This window comes from Podarcis filfolensis, assembly GCF_964270895.1.
Source record: "Podarcis filfolensis genome assembly, chromosome: 1".
Classification (NCBI taxonomy): domain Eukaryota; kingdom Metazoa; phylum Chordata; class Lepidosauria; order Squamata; family Lacertidae; genus Podarcis; species Podarcis filfolensis.
In genome coordinates this window covers 65,315,128-65,332,275 of record NC_139604.1, presented here as the reverse complement: position 1 = coordinate 65,332,275, position 17,148 = coordinate 65,315,128, and the positions used below count along the sequence as shown (strand labels likewise).

Sequence of the window (17,148 nt, the reverse complement as noted above, 5' to 3'; positions counted from 1 at the left end):
CAAGGGGGAGGTTGCCAGGGCAATGTGGGTGTGATGCCACACAGAAAAAGTTGTCCCTTTACACCAGGCATCTCCAAAGTCCGTTTCGGGGGCCTAATCCGGTCTGCCGGTCGATTTAATCCGGGGGTAAAATCCTAAAAAAAGCTTGGCAACTTCGATCCTAAAAAAACTAAAAAAAGCTGAACAACTTTGGTCGGCCCTCACGTATGTTCACTTCATCATCAAATCTGGCCCTCTTTACACAGATGGGATTTCTTTGGCAAGGTGTTATGGGAACAAGAAGGAGGAAATAGGGAGGAGGCTGGGGGCCATAACTTTGGATCCAAGCTCACTGAAGCTAAGAGAGAAGCAATGAGGGACACTCCTGGGATGTAGTGCTCTGCACCCCCCCCCACTGAAGGCTCCAGGTGTTTTTGCTGGCATCCATCTGCCTCAAGAGACGATGGAGTGCACCTCTGTGGGTGAAGTCAAACCACCATGTTAACAGCACTGAAGTGACTGTAAATATGTGTAAACTAAACCAGATATTAGCTCCACAGTGCCTTGATTCCACAATGGAAACTCAACACAGGGTGAGTGCCTGGTACCTCCTGGAATTTGGCTACCACTGAGCAGAGATTGGGGGTGGCATGTAATAATACAAATGAATAATGGCAATAAAATAAAAAGTAGTCATTCCCTGGAAACATTGACCTGACCTTCTGTGTACCCAGAACACAATGGCTTTCCCACTGTGCCTAGTCAAATCACTGTAGCGTTTAGAGGTTATTATCCCCAGATGGCTGGGGAATGGAACAAATGCTTTTTTGCCTTGGGTTCACTTTTAAATTTGTCATTAACAAAAATTATCTCCTGTAGTGTGACTAATTATTCCTTCATAAGCATTGCCCAAATTTCTTACTAATTTGAGCAAGCAGTAACCACGTCTAATTACTCAATGTATCTCAACAACAGAATGCATTTCTGGCGTTTTGTTTGACTTCTTGGTTCATTCTGTAATCTTGTTGCAGCAGCTAAATATAAACAGGAAATGTTTCAAAACTGAGAGAAATTAGCTGCAGATTGTGCAGAATGAGAGATCATCATCAGTAATACAATCCTTCAGTATTCAGTAATAATATAAACATGAATCTCAATGTCCTTTGATTTGATTATGTATTATTTTACATGATCACCATCCATAAAATTGGAGTTTCCACATCACTGTCACACTTACTTGGAAATAAGCCCATTGAACATCTGAATAGACATGCATATAGGACTAACTGCACATAAATCAGCGCATGGTGTCAGCCTCTCAGATCAGCTTGCCATCAGTTCAGACCTGCCAAGCACTCATATTGAAAGCTGGCGCCACATGCCCATGTGGATGGTAGGATTAGGGGCTCTGAATAATTGCTTAATTTGTACTGTCATTTAAACATTATTTATTGTGTATGGTTTGGGGCAATCTATATGGTAAGAGTAAACTTTATGTGCCCTCGTGTGAGCTGGTCCAAATTCTTGTTGGGTGTGTGTAGCATGGTAGCATGGTTCCAAAGGAAGCTCTTCCTGGCATGCATATACAGGCATATGTGGGCAGACATTTAAATATTGTATCAGGGAAGAGAGTTTCAGCCACCAGCCGCAGGCATTTAAATTGGCCCTCAGAGGCTTGCCAGGAAATGCAAATCAATTACTGTACTATTAAATGTTTGTCTCCTCGTTTTCACATTATTTCTTTAAGAACTTGAGATTCTTTCAGATTGGTTTCACTGGCAAATGCAAAACACAAATGCAAAACCACTATAAATTATGGATTGTAAATGAAACACAATTTATGTCTATCATTCTATTTATACCTTTTTAAGTGGGGAAAACAACTATTTCTGTCTCCCTTACAGTATCAAATTCTGAACTGGTTTAAAACCAGTCTTTCCTTCAGTGACAGTCCTGATTTAAATAAGCAAGTGACACTGACTAGTGACTCAGCTATACAGCTGCAACTAAAAATATTTATAAAAATAAAAAAGTTGTCCAGTAGCACCTTAGAGACCAACTAAGTTTGTTCTTGCTATGACTTTTCGTGTGCATGCACACTTCTTCAGATACCGAATAAACTAAAGCTGCAACTAAAACATTTTGTGTGTGTTTTAAGTGCAATATACAATGTGACACTGGATGGCAATGGTGAGCCTTATGGAAAATTCAATTTTTTAAAACACTTTAAAAAAAAGCACTCTCATAATGGTTTTTATATGTGTGTAGATTCTACCTAAGTGAGATGCTGCTGGACTAAGGCTGGAGGAAAGGTGCTTATAGCTCAAAAATAATGAGGCCAGTGACGTCATGCTCAAACCTGCCATACGAGTACAGCGGTACCTTGGTTCTCGAACTTAATTCGTTCGACTCCCGAAACCATTCGAATACCAAGGCGCGTCTTCCGATTGGCTGCAGGAGCTTTCTGCACTCAAGCAGAAACTGCGGGAACCACGTCAGATGTTCAACTTCCGAAAAACGCTTACAAACCAGAACATTTACTTCTGGGTTTGCGGTGTTCGGGAGCCGATTTGTTCGACAACTAAGCTGTTCGGAAACCAAGGTACCACTGTATAAATTTTGTTCATAATGTAAGGCTGTGATCAGGCCCCAAACACGGCGAGAACCATATGCACATACAGTTTGCATGAGGGTGGCCTCTGTTCCTACCTTAAAAGGAAGATGCATATGTCAAAGGGCATGGCCTACTGCTGTGCTTCTGTTCACAGCCAAACATATTCACTGGGGGCTCATCCAGACCTCCTTTTGCGCCAGACTTTCTAGGCACATGTCTGAGCTTTAAAATTCTGTGTCCAAGCAGTTTTTTGTTTTGTCCTGGCACTTTCCCCGGACAACTGGCATTTTACCACTGAATCGGAGCCAATGGCAATTCATAGAAAACTGGATTGCCCTTTGCTCTGATTCAGCATTAAAACATGGGTTTTCCTGGGGAAAGGACTAGGACAACAAAACAAGACAAAACAAAACCCTGGAGCTTTAAAGCCTGGGCATTTGCCTAGAAACGCAGCACAAAAGGAAGTCTGGATGAGTCCCAGCACTGAATGGATCAACTGAAAAGGACTTTAATTGTCAAGGCCATAGTGAGCAGCTCTATACTATTTGTGGCAATCATTTCTGTCTCAGATACACCCATATTATAAGGCACAGAGGCTGGATCTAGACACATCCCAAAAAAGGTTTCAGGAAAATGCTTTGAAAACCTCATAATGGGAAATCACGTTGGCGAAAGATGGAAGTCTACAGCGCCATCTGGTGCCACAGTGTTATAATGCATTTAAAATGCCTTAAAAAAAAAACTAATGTAGCTGAGTCCAGACACATGTGACATTTAAAGAATGAGGTAGAAACAGTGGCGTAGCGTAGGTTGTCAGCACCCGGGGCAAGGCAAGTAATTTGCGCCCCCTAACCCATGGATTTGCGCCCCCTAACCCGTGGATTTGCGCCCCCTAACCCTAACCCCAGATGTTGCGCCCGGTGCGGCCGGCCCCCCCTGCACCCCCCACGCTACGCCACTGGGTAGAAATAATATAATATGTGAAATCTTTAATTTTTCATGATGTTATATCTTACAAACATTTCTATACTGCCTTCATTAAAAACAATCCCATAAAATAACAACCCCATTAGTATTTTGAATCAAGATTTAGTGTCATAAATTTATGACACTTGTACTAATTCAATATCTTGAAACTTTAAAGCACTGCTTTTCAAAAAGCAGAGCATGTAAGGGCAGTACATTCCAGGAACCTTTACCAACTATCCTTTTCTCATGGGAGTCAGCTACATGGATTTTTTTCCTTCTTTGACCTCAACTGCTCAGAAAGTATTAACTATACTGCAAAGGGTCAGAGTATTAACTATACTGCAAAGAAAGTCAGAGGCTAGGGTACATATATGGTGCTTGGACACGGACCTTTAATTCAGGGACTGTGCCTGGAGAGAGTGGAGGAAGGGTAAGTATAGATAAACCCAAACTCTAGTTCAAACTCTAGTTCCTGCATTCAGTTGCCAGGAGGTTCAATACTTAAATGGATTGCATAAACCTTTTCCAAACACAATAAAATGTATTTGTGCTACTGGCAGTTCTGCTGGTATATTAGAACTGGAAATAGACTCTAAAACCTGCAGCACCTTTAAATGGCAAGTGCACTCATAGTTATGCTGAGACAAAAACTTATCCTGGGACAAAGTCAAGCAATATACTTACTTGAGATGGAGGTATAGAGAGCAAAAGCTCTGAGGCTAGTCATTTCTTTTTGCCGGGTTTCCTCCACACTGCTGTGAAATATGTGTTCCCAGGCGTAGAGCTTAAGGAGTTTTATGCCTCGAAGCATTTCATTTGTTTTCTTAAGCCTCTCATTGGAATATTCCTGAACCATTGACACAAACATTAATTTAAGGAGGATTATTGCAACACCGCAGCATACTGTGTTATCTAAGGATACACGCTATGCTAGTACAAATTGACTACAGATGTTCTTGCATGCCATACACAATATAGAACTTGCGTGTTCTGCTTTCCAGTAAAACCCTGCTCTTCAGTTTCACTTTGATATCTCTGGGTGGGAGGTTATCCTTGCACATGGAAGTATTTATGTGTATTTAATTTCAAAGATTTTTATGCTGCCTTTCAGCATAAGCTTACAAAATGACTGGAATAATGTTGACAGAACTTACCTTGAAGCAGAATTTTCTGTGTTGATATTACGCAAAGCATATTGTTCCTACAATAGTGTATCTGCATGGACATATACCCATAACCTGAAAGGACACGCCTGAAAAGACTTACCAATGTGCTTCTTTGAGCTTGTGAAAGTTTTGTGGCTACAAAGTACTGAACAGGTGCAAGCACTATGATCACCGCAGCTCCAATTAGGGCACTGATTCCAAGCAGGTAGTAGAGTAGAATGACTCCTACAATAATCTGGGATAACAAAAAAAAAAAGAAAGAAGGGACACTATATTTCCCAACCAATACAAAGTAAAGAATTATCACGAGTTGGATGCTATTAGGTAATCTGTATTAAGGGACAGAATTTTAGCAATCCATTAGTCCCAAATCTGACTCAAAAGTCTCATAAACTCCAAATCTTCACTGAGACATTACTACAAACAGCACTTTTGGGGGTGAACTACTGTTAAAAATCAAAACGATTCACTCAATATACAAGATTTTATAGGTTGCGGAAATGTTTAGGAAAAGAGTTTGAAATTCCCTGAAGCAAATGATATTGATTTTGAAATCTAAAATTTGCTCTAGTAGCAGCAGGCAGCATCTCCTGATTTCATTCATTCAGCCACCCATTAGGATAGGAGTAACAAAAACAATCTATCATTCAAATGGAACCCTGAGGCTGAGAGATCCGGCTTGCTTCTGAATAGTGAGTGGGAAGCTAAACTATTCCTCCCTGCACAGCCACCTTCCCTTCAAAACAAAAGCATGTTTGAAAGCATGCTTAAAAGCATGTAGTCTGGCTCAGCGGTAGAGCATCTGCCTTGTATGCCGAAATTTCAGATTCAGTCCCCAGCATTTCCAGGTGGGACTGGGAGAAGCATCTGTCTCAAACTCTGGAGAGCATCTGCCAGTCAGGGTAGACAATACTGAGCTAGCTGGACAAATGGCCTGACTGTATTCAACAAAGACAAAAGCATTTTTAGATTGCATGTTCTCAAAAACCACAAGAAGTTCAGATTTTAACTGTCCCAGTTGACACCTGTCCTATTGTATGTTCATATACATGTACAGTCGTACCTCGGAACTTGAACGGAATCCGTTCTGGAAGTCCGTTCAGTGTCTGAAACGTTCGGAAACCAAAGCTCCTGCAGCCGATCGGAAGCTGTGGAAGCCCCGTTGGACGTTCAGTTTCCAAAAGAACGTTCAAAAACTAACACTCACTTCAGGTTTTCGATTGTTTAGGAGCCGGAACGACATTAATAGTTGAAATGTAGCAGAAGTTGGTGAGGTAGCAGAGGCAATGAATAAAAATAGGTAGCTGCCACTTATTGACATCCAAGGGTTAAGGCAGCCACCATATTTTTACCTCTTTCAGACTAAAAGGGCAATCCAAACCCCAACTACTGAGTGGTGATGCTTTTCAGAACACTGTGGCCACTGCCATATCTGCAGTCCTGCCATCAATGGTGGTTGGGCAAGAAGAGCAGAGGTAGGACAATCCGTGAGCCATGACTGGACCCAATGCGCTCATGTGATGGCAGCCAAACTGGCTCAGGAGCCAATGGCTCCAAGTCGGGCTCAACCCCTTCCCCATTCTTCCTTTAGAAGGCCCCATTTGGTGGCTTTCTGCTGGCTGCTGCTGGAGGTGATCCTGCTGGTGGCACTTTCACCCACCCTTTTGGTGGAAGGCCACCTTAGCCAGGCAGAGGCAATTCTGCTTCAGCTCAGTACAAGGGCTCATTACTGTTACTATTACTATTATAATTACTCTTGCAACTTGATGACAAGGAGCCACAGCTTTGTTTTTTCCTCAGGTTATTTTTCAATAACAACTATTTTTTTAAATAGACGTGCATTTCCCCAGCAACAATATTTTGAATATCATGTCTCTATATCCCAGTCTCTATATCCTACACAAGTACTCTGTTGTGCCACATACTGATTCCCTGTAATAACTCTCACACACCAAATTTATCTCCATTTACATGGACTAAAGTTATATGGACTTTAATTTCCTTACCTGCACTGGCATAGCCCAAAGGTTAGGGCACAGGAAGAAAAACCACATCAGCTGGTTTGTATCTATAGCAACCAGGTTACAGATCTGACCTGAAGTCATTTCCCCCATGGACATGTTGGAAGTTGACAGCCGCATAATCTTATTGTAAATTTTAGTCTAGAATGAGAAATTTTTTATTTAAGAATTTATAAACCATTTCCCACTTAAATGTTTTTGAGCTGGTGTACACATGTTTCATGTGATAGAATAAGTGGCTTTTAAGCTTACAAATAAAGAATTATTGCTTATTTGAAATATAGGGTGTTAATGGTTTTTTATTTTTACAGTACAGGAACACAAGCTATGTTTATTAAATCAGATGTCATCTATCAATCACAGAGGACCCATAAGACAGCTGCAGGCTTCTGTAGGAGAAAGCAAGGATATGAAAGATTGTCACATAACCAGGAGACTATAGAACAAAGCGAAATAAACTGAACTTACTGGCATGTCAGGAGAATCCTGGCATACCTGGAGATAAGGTGATTTTATGGGGTATAGATTATATGACATTCAAATTGAAGCATGATTATATTTTATGCACAAATCAGATACTGTCCATATGGTTTATTATTTTTCAAAGAAAATGTATTTTTTTGACCCAAGTTTGTTTAAGCTTTTCTTTCTTTTTCTTTTGATTGGTGGAGTTTGTTAGAAACGTGCTCCTTTACTTAAACAGTTAAGAAGTGATTGTATAGCTCATTAGGTAAAAGTTTCTGGATTATCTGAAATACCTGTATTGCTCCTCTTAGGTTAATTCCTGTTTCAATGGCAACATAGTATGATGCTTGGAGAAAAGTTCTCTGCAACAGAAGGGCAAAGAAAAGGAGGACTGCCAATACATAAGCATTGGCCAGGAATTCTTGGGATGAAATGAAGTAAACACCAAGTATTTCGGTCTGTTGGGGGGGGGGGGAGAGAAGAAGGCAATTCAGAATTAATTTTGCTTTTGTATAATTCTTTATAGAAATAGTGTTCTCAAACATTTGAAACTGCAACAATGACTTGAATAAAATATTTCAGCGATTCAGACAATCCTTTTATTGAAATGAGAGACAATGCTAGGAAGAACCAAAGAGAAAGTCAAGACTGAAGACCAAATGGCAGGTCAGTGCTGGAGAACGCCAAAGCTCAGAAAGATAATGATGTCCAGAAGCCCTTGTATTCTTTCCTGTCCAGGAGGATTCAATGGTCAGCCCGGGTGGGTGGAGTCCAGGACCTAGGTGGTTCCCCAGATGCTCTTGGACTACAACCCCCACCATCCTTGACCACTGGCCATGGTTGCTGGTGTGGATAGGAGCTATAGCTATAGGAGTTGCAACCTCCAGTCCGGTAGCTCACCATATATGGGACCCATACCAGATCAGAACCTCTGGAAGCTGCTGACATGAGTCCCCAGCCAAGGACTGTCCATACTGGGTTGCCACCTCAATAAAGTCAAAATATGAGTGTTGAGAAGGTGACTATCTGATCATAGCAATGAGATCTTCTTGGCATTCCTAGTCCTTGAACCATCTGTCTCCAGGGCAGTACAGAGAATAACATTTAAAGTCTCTCCCTACATGTATCCAGCAAGGCATCATGTGATAAATAGTCATTATAGAACACAGTACTGTAAATACTTAGTGGAGCTCTAAAGTCTCCCTTGGCCTATCCAGAACTATGCAACTTTGCAACCTGAACACAGGCTTAGCCAAACAACCTATCAAAGATATGTATCTACTTGCTTTTCTTAACAAGATACGTGGTATCTTTCAGAAGCATAAAACATAAGCTTTAAATCTGGAGGCAAGAAATTTAGATATTCTCAAAATTAAGCCTGTCATGGCAGTTAAAAATGTAGCAGCTCTTTTGAACATTTGATCTTCATAGATGATTATATATAACATGATCACTTGCTGGTTCCTCAGCAGTAGAAAAGCAATGTTAAACACAATGAGAGAACGGCAGTGACAGAAGCTTAGCATTTGAGATTTACTTGTCAAGACTTAAGTAGCTGCCCTTGAGAGATGCTAAGGAGACTGCATGTGATGTGGTATTAGTTTTGTGTTACAATACTCTTATCAAGAATAACCTTGAGAAGTAGATATTCAAGAAGACCAAGTTCTCCAAGATGGCTTTGTTTCACTGGCTATTGGAAAATGAGAGAATTTTTTGGAATGTATATACTCAGTCCTGTGCCTGCATTAGAAAGAGGTTTCCACAGTGCTCAGCAGTGCTCTGTTTCCCTTCCTCCTCCCTCAGAGGAAGAAAGCAAGAGCTAGATAGCAATAAGGGAACCAAACAATCCCCACAGTGACCCAACATCCTTCATGAAGCCGTGTACTTGCACCAAGAGAACAAAGGGGTACACAGCTCTATTGAGCCCCATGGAAATCTTGTCATGTGTAATTCTTGTGCCCATAGGGGGCTGCACCTTGCTAATAGAATCTGACCAGATAAACTGATGATCCAAATTTCACATAATCTCATCAAATTGGGGAAAGATATGTTCAAAACCAAGGTGTTTCATGTTGGGGAATAAAGGACACATAATCCTTTATGATTGGTGGGAAATTATTCAAGATGGTGAAATAGACAATTCTGTTAGATCAGATCATAATTCCTTTACAATTTAAATTTAACCATCAAATGAATTTGATTAACCGTCTGATTAAGCAAAATGTATTTTGCTTAAATATTTACCTACGGCAGGGGAGAGGTAAGATCCACCACAAATGATGTGATTGAGATGAATACATGTTTAAAAGGCATATGAGAGGAATGTGACATACCATCAATATACAGAAGGTTAGACAAATTACACTGAATGCTGATATCAGAGAATATTTTTCTAGGTGGACATTTATAATAATGTGAAAAGTGCATAACATAGCAGCTATAATAAAATTTCATTTAGTCCAATTCCCTGTGAACACTCCTGACAGGAAGTCATCCAAGACTTTGCTTGAAAACTTCTAATGAGTCTGCCACCTTCTAAAGTAGCCTGTTTTGTTGTTGAACTGCACATACTAGCATGGAGTTCTTTCTAATACAGTGGTACCTCGGGTTAAGAACTTAATTTGTTCTGGAGGTCCATTCTTAACCTGAAACTGTTCTTAACCTGAGGTACCACTTTAGCTAATGGGGCCTCCTGCTGCTGCTGTCGCGCCACCACTGCACGATTTCTGTTCTCATCCTGAAGCAAAGTTCTTAACCCGAGGTACTATTTCTGGGTTAGCAGAGTCTGTAACCTGAAGCAAGTAGAGTGCAAGTCCCACCTGCAATGGTATTTACATGCACCAAAAATAACTCTTCCCAGGTAGGTTACCCAACTGTATCTTCTGATCAATTGCATGGAAGAAGGGACAGTTCTATCACCTGTGGCTGGATATTGAGATCAAGGGTTTTAGTCCCACACACACTGTAAGCATTAACTAACTTATCAATCCCATAATGTTTGTGTTATCTCTACAATAGTTTTGTGAATAACTTTTGTTAATAATGTAATTTTCATTGTCTGCACCTTTTTCATTTTATTTTCCTCTGACCTCAGTGTTTAGAATCCCAACCTCTGCAACTACAGTGGTACCTCAGGTTAAGTACTTAATTCGTTCCGGAGGTCTGTACTTAACCTGAAACTGTTCTTAACCTGAAGCAACACTTTAGCTAATGGGGCCTCCCGCTGCTGCCGCACCACCGGAGCACAATTTCTGTTCTCATCCTGAAGCAAAGTTCTTAACCCGAGGTACTATTTCTGAGTTAGTGGAGTCTGTAACCTGAAGCGTATGTAACCTGAAGCATATGTAGCCCAAGGTACCACTGTATGTGCATACCGTATATATCGGCAACTTAGGAAAATACTTCATGCATCTGATGGAGATGAAAGCTTTTGTGGCAACAGATAGAACTTAGTCTTTAAGGTGCCACAAGGCTCACTGTTGTTTTTGCTGCAAAACACAATCCTTCAGGTAATATGTTTATTTTTCATTATTCAGTAATGAATAATTTCTGGGTCAATATGCTGAACTTCAGTTCTTGATGCTTCCCAGCTACAGCATAGAAAAGGTAACCCCTTGAAATGTCTCCAGTAAGTACACTAACATACTGAAGAAAGGATGAAAACAGCAGCATATTGATTGATTTAGAAACATAAAATTAGTTCTTCATCCTCAGCATAGGATATCCATTTCCATTCCATTATGGCAGCAGATGCAAACCCATTAACAACAGTAGAAGTCTTTCAATCAAACTGGCTTGTTTATGAGTCTTTTAAAAGAGACTGTGATGCATTAACTAGCAATAAAAACACACCATGTTGTTATTACTAATTCATAACCACATGCTTGCTTTGGATCTGTATTCTGCAGAAGAACTGCTTCCTCCCCCAATCCCTGCAGGGTACCCCAGAAAATCACAGTCTTCATTTTTTTTAATTGAATATAATGTCCTGAGATAATAGCATCCCCATGTGTGCTTTTATTTTATCTCTCTAAAGATTCTGATGGAAATTCTTTGTCACAGTGAAATCTGCTTTTTTGTTAAGGTAAAGGTAAAGGTACCCCTGCCCATACGGGCCAGTCTTGCCAGACTCTAGGGTTGTGCGCTCATCTCACTCTATAGGCCGGGAGCCAGCGCTGTCCGCAGACACTTCCGGTCACGTGGCCAGCGTGACAAGCTGCATCTGGCGAGCCAGTGCAGCACACGGAACGCCGTTTACCTTCCCGCTGGTAAGCGGTCCCTATTTATCTACTTGCACCCGGGGGTGCTTTCGAACTGCTAGGTTGGCAGGCGGCTTTTTTTGTTACTGCTACTTAAAAAGATACTGTTTAGAGCAACTTCCTTTCCATTCTTCAGCCTCTTCAGTAGAGAATTTGAAGTGCTAATCCATAGAAACCTTCCTTGCTTAAATACATCCCTGCTCAAGTTAGTCATGTGTTTAACACTTGGGCCCACAAAAGCATGGGGTTAACACGGTACTGTTTTGTTTATGGCTACCCTTTTTTACCCTGATATAGAAGTTAAATAATAACAATACAAAAATAGTACCTTGGGGCGGATGGTGTTGTTGCTGCCTTTTCCAACATGGTGAACAATTCCAGAGATACACAGTGGACCAGCAAATCCAAGCAGATCTGCCAGAATTCGGAAAGTGCTGCTTAGGACCAGTTGTCTTCCGAAGGCATTACAAAGGGCACGCCAGATAGACTTGGATCCTTGTGGATTTGGAGTGTTTTTATTCTGTCATATATATATAATTTAAAGAAAAATTGCTTTTAATGGGAATAATGTAATATTCCAAAGTGATAAGTGACATTCACAAATCATTTTCATAAGCCTCTCATTTGACTTATCAATTTATCATTAATTTTTAAAGTACCTAAAATTTACTTAGCACCGCACATGGGTCTACCACCTAAAAGGCATGGCACAAAAGGGAAAGTGGGGGGAATAAAAAAACAAGCAAATATGCACCGATGGAATAATTGTGCTGTTACAAACAGCGCATTTAAAGCTGAGCCAAAGAAACGAATACTAGTAAAAAATTTCTTACATAAAAGGATTTTAGACACCAAACAGTTTGAGAACATCGTGGGCCAAATTTCCAATCCTTATTCATTTTGATAGGTGCTGAAGAGAAGTGAGACAGTTTTCTACCGGATTGTAGGCATGAGCATTCCATGGCATGCATGGAGCTCTTCTGCCTGCATTCATCATGTTTAAAGCCAGAAACACAGTTGTGGGTAATCCTTTTCTATTCATACCTTTGGAGATTCAAAGGCCTCATTCAGGCGCATGTAATTTGTCAAAGCTCTCATGGCAATAGGCAGCTTTCCTATGGCTTTCAAGTCTATTGGTTTCTTGTGAGCTGTTTTAATGAATGCATTCATCCACCAGTATGTTCCTTTGGACAACAAATTCACAAAAGGTTGCAAGAATCTGACTCCAAGATCCTGAAGGTCCTCAGGAGGCTTAACTTCCTTGGGCGTTTTGAAGAAAACGTATCTCTAAACAAAGGCAAAAAGAATCTTAGGCAAGTTAATGGAGAGGGGGAGCAGGAATAATAGGATACTGTAGTATGTGTTGTCCTCTGTCCAGGAGGACCAGGCTGCCATGGATTTTAAGGCATGTATTTTCAATTGATTTCTCACCTTTCAGTATCTCAATGCTTGACAAGCAGTACAGTATAGATTTGGCAGGACACTGCTGTGTTTCTGGACAGAACATATTTCTTAATCAATATTTTATCCAGGGAGTCAGAATTAAAGGCCATCATGGACAGGATCCAGCAACATTAAACACATTCAAATTGCAATTACATCTTAGTAGTGCTGCATACTATAACTTGGTGCTCCTGATGCTCAAGGAGATGGCAGAGGGAGGGGAAAGGAACAATGTCAAATTACTTGAGCTTAATTATAACTAGCATGTTGGCTTACAAAGCTGTATATGGCCAAATTTATTTTCACCAGGAGGCATGAAAAAGAACATGACTGAATTGGAACTGACTGGATGTCATTCTAATATTCCACCTCCTCCTAAGAAAATGTATATGGAAACCTATATTCATGGGACTTCAGAAATACTAGTACGTTCAAGATGCAGTTACTAATGGACAACATTAACATTAACTTTGCTTTTAACCATCTAAATTATCAGGAAATGCAACTTACCCGTACCCTGATGACATTAATTTCTACAAGAAGCAACATTCCATAAAGAACTACTAAGAATCCTGTGAGGCAGAATCGAAGCTGGAGAGGTCCAATATTATTATCACAAAACTTTACAAATTTGATGGTTTTGGTTATAAAAGCTAAAGTCCAATAGACTAGCAAGGCTGTTGAAAGAAGAATAAAGCACTGATCAGAACAGCACTTCAAAGTTAAAGAAGGCAAATAAAATTACAAGATTGTTCAAGGGATCTGTCCTGAATATGTAAGTGTTTAGCAACTTACATTTCTATAATGTTGGAAATTCTGAAGTTTTGACTAAGCTTACAACCACAAAGATAAGTAATCAATATAAGCATTCTCAGGCATGGCTACAGTAACTGTCTCTGGCATTGATTTGTACCTGCTTTGTACAGTTTCAGTTGAGTATGCCAAATGTACTTGGTGAAACTTTCATATATGTGTGTGTGTGTGTGTGTGTGTGGTGTGTGTTTGAGAGAAAGAAATTCTGACTAACTCCTACACAAGCTTCCCTGTAAATATTCCCTTGTAAATATTCTCATTCTCTTTCCAAGCCCCATTAACAAGAACATGTTTTTAAATAGCTCCCGGTGACTTCTGATTCACACAGCCAAGCCTTCATGTGCTGTACTGTAATTTGCCCTGTAGAGCAGGGAATTTTTGCAATGGCACCAGAACCTGAAAAGAAAAGGTTTAGTGGGTGTATTGAAAGGCTTGCCACATGGAGGCAATCACCTTGGGGAGGAATGACAAGTGAGTTTGATGTATCAGTCTTCAGTATATTGATTGTAAAATAATTAATCAGCAATCTTATTTAACATCCTTGTGACTGCTACACACGCCCAAGCACAGGCTGTTGTGCTGTTCACAGGAACTACAGGCAGCTAGTAGCTTGATGTATGTGCCAATCAGATATAAAAACCCAAGCCTTTGGCAGAATTAGAATTGCGAGTTCAGGTTCTTCATTTGAGTGTGGGCCAGGACACAGCCAGGCAAAAAACCCTACATGAAGCAGTGCTAGTGGGGAACAGTGGACTGTGGAGAGAAATTGCGATTTGGGGAGAGTTATAGGAGCCAGAGAGAAAGACCTGGAGGGCTTTATTTTGCTGCAGAGCTGAAGTTCTTCACCATATTCTTAGATATCAATGCTATAGAAGAACAAAGTGATCCATCTTTTATTTAGGTATTTTAACTTCAACTTTCCAAACAAAGCACAGCTTCTTGTTCAGCAGATAAGACTAAGTATTGAGTTGTTCAAATAGTTAAATAAACACACATAGGAAGTGCTGGTTTTCTGACATTCAGTCTCATGAGATTAGATAGGAAAAAATGGTCATTTTCCATTTTCTCAGAGAAACATATGGGCCAAACAACTGTGGAACTATTCACATATGACACAAATTTCCTGTCAAGGGATGAGATGACTCCATAACTATTCCCAAGGAAGCTACTTGCATCAACAGTACAAACAAAGACACTATTTGCCAACAATTCCAGGAACATCAATTCTGTGGAGCTATTTTTTAAAAATTAAATTTATGATTGTCAAGAAAAATATCAAAGCAGTATGTGTATGGTGATAACAGCCATGTGGCCTTAAAGCATTGGTGTTTACAACAAATAGATATTCTGGAATATGAGGTGGGACATAATTCTTAATCATGGGCACAGCCAAAGGGGAGGGGGCAGGGAGGGACAGTTGCCCCCTCCCAAATCAAGTAAATCAATTAAAATACTAACTGAGGTTCTGCCCCCCTAACATAAATCCTGGCTATGTCCATGTTCTTATTAAATAATAAATGGGGGGGGAGTTCATTTCATCAAAAATACTAATACTTGAAATCAGCTTTGTTAGTGGGAAACAGAGGAGAACAGTACTAGTAAGCTTTAGTTAGACAATAAAATTTCAGTTGGGGGGCACTGAAGTGAACCTCCAGCAAGACCTAACAGACTTTTTCCTCATAACATATTCACAATTTCATATTTTTCTGTATTGTGGGTACATACCTATTAATAACTTTGGAAAATTTGATGTTTCAATGTTGTGATAGTAAACAATTGATGTGATGGCTGCTAAGAACGCCATTCCAGGCGGCATGTACAGGTGCAAATGACGAGATTCTGAATCCCTAAGTATAACAAAACACATTAATCAGAAGTACCCTGATGGAGAGTACCATGTTTGCTCTGAAGCCTACATGAAGACCCAAAGTTATTTGAACAGAGATTATGATAACACACAAAGGAATGCATGTACGGTTCAGTTACTCCAGGTGGTGTGTGTGTGTGTGTGTGTGTACGTGTGCAAATACACACATAAAGAGTTCCCACTCCTAAGATACAAGGCTGAAGCCCAGTGAGTGGTCCCCCCCCCAAAAAAATAGATGCAACAATGTTAGCTTTCCCATCTTTCTTTTTCAATCAACATGGAATTTATTATGTTCATGATTCATACGAGGACAGAGAAGAAAGGAAAATTTCCATGCATCACTTTAATTTTCAGTTAGGGTTCAGCCACACTTGCCCTTGTCCTGCCACTTTCCCTTGGGAAACCTGATCTTTACTGCTTCATCAGAGCAAACATCAATCCGGTTTTCTCTGGATTGACGTTCGCTCCTTTTTCTTTTTTCTTTTTTTGCTAAAGAGTGGGTTCTTTTGCGGAAAACATTAGCGGGAAGGGCAAAACCCCTCAGACATGTGTCTAGAAAGCACGGGATAGCAAAAAAACACTTGGACACATGCTGGATGAGCCCCAAACTGAATGGCAGCATAATCCTATACATGTCTCCTCAGAAGTAAGTCCCATCGAGGGAATGGGTATATCATTGCAGTCTTAATGAACTAATTACTGACCAAAAAGTAAATCAGTGCACATGAAGATTTTATTCCCGTTCATAGTAAATTTGTTTAAATGAGAATATGATTGCACTTAGAACAGAAATAGTTTTATAGCTTTATTTGAAATATGTTATACAACAACACTGGTTTAAGGCGCTTCCCACCTCTTTCTCTCCCTCCCCTTGACACACATAAGCAAACATAAACAAACACAATCATAAAATAATTCAAATGTGTCATAAGCACTCTGAGCAGAAAGCTCCAATTTCAGTCTGATTACCCAGCTGGGCAGAAACAAGCTGGGTACAACAAGATACAATTGTCATAATTAAACAAGATACAATTGCCATAAAGTCAGATTGTGTAGACCTTTGATTACGTAGCAACTGCCTTGCTAGATCAGATCAAGGGTCTGTGTAGTCCAGTATTAATTAATAAAAATTTAAAATGGTGGACCAAATGCATTTGGGGATTCTCATAAATACCACGAGCTTTTCTGATGACAGTACTCCCCAGCTTTTCATAATGTGAAAGGGTGTGTGTGTATCTGACAAAGGTATGAGTCCAGGTACAGTGAGAAAGCCAGCTTTTCACTAGAATTGAATAGAAAGGCTATAAAATTCTATTCAGTGGGTTCATAGTGCGTAAAAGAATAGACAAGTTTTAAAGGCAGAAGCACTATCTTTCATTTAAGCAGATGTATGTAGATGAGAAAGGTTTTCCCAAGGATTTGCATGGATTTCTTCAACCTCTGTTCTAAACCTGCCACCATTTAAACTCCCTTATATTGATTGTAAACACTACCAGAGGCCCAAAAGAGCCCAGAGGAATATTGAAAATTTAACAGTTTGACTGCTAAAGCT

At 40.1% G+C, this 17,148-nt stretch overlaps 1 protein-coding gene across 10 annotated transcripts in view; it reads right to left on the bottom strand.

Annotated features, from left to right (window-relative positions):
• Positions 1-17,148, bottom strand: part of ABCC8 (ATP binding cassette subfamily C member 8) — a 57,814-nt gene that overhangs the window by 36,599 nt on the left and 4,067 nt on the right. For 5 of the 10 annotated variants that reach the window (XM_083589176.1, XM_083589170.1, XM_083589173.1 and 2 more), the window contains 8 exons: positions 15,455-15,576; positions 13,427-13,593; positions 12,518-12,760; positions 11,802-11,993; positions 7,508-7,672; positions 6,735-6,890; positions 4,829-4,963; positions 4,247-4,409 (listed from right to left, as the gene is read on the bottom strand). In XM_083589176.1, the coding sequence (XP_083445302.1) occupies positions 4,247-4,409; positions 4,829-4,963; positions 6,735-6,890; positions 7,508-7,672; positions 11,802-11,993; positions 12,518-12,760; positions 13,427-13,593; positions 15,455-15,545 (1,312 nt within the window). In that variant the 5' untranslated portion in view covers positions 15,546-15,576. The remainder of the gene's footprint in view (positions 1-4,246; positions 4,410-4,828; positions 4,964-6,734; positions 6,891-7,507; positions 7,673-11,801; positions 11,994-12,517; positions 12,761-13,426; positions 13,594-15,454; positions 15,577-17,148) is intronic. The other 5 variants (XM_083589172.1, XM_083589175.1, XM_083589177.1 and 2 more) reach the window with 2 other exon arrangements.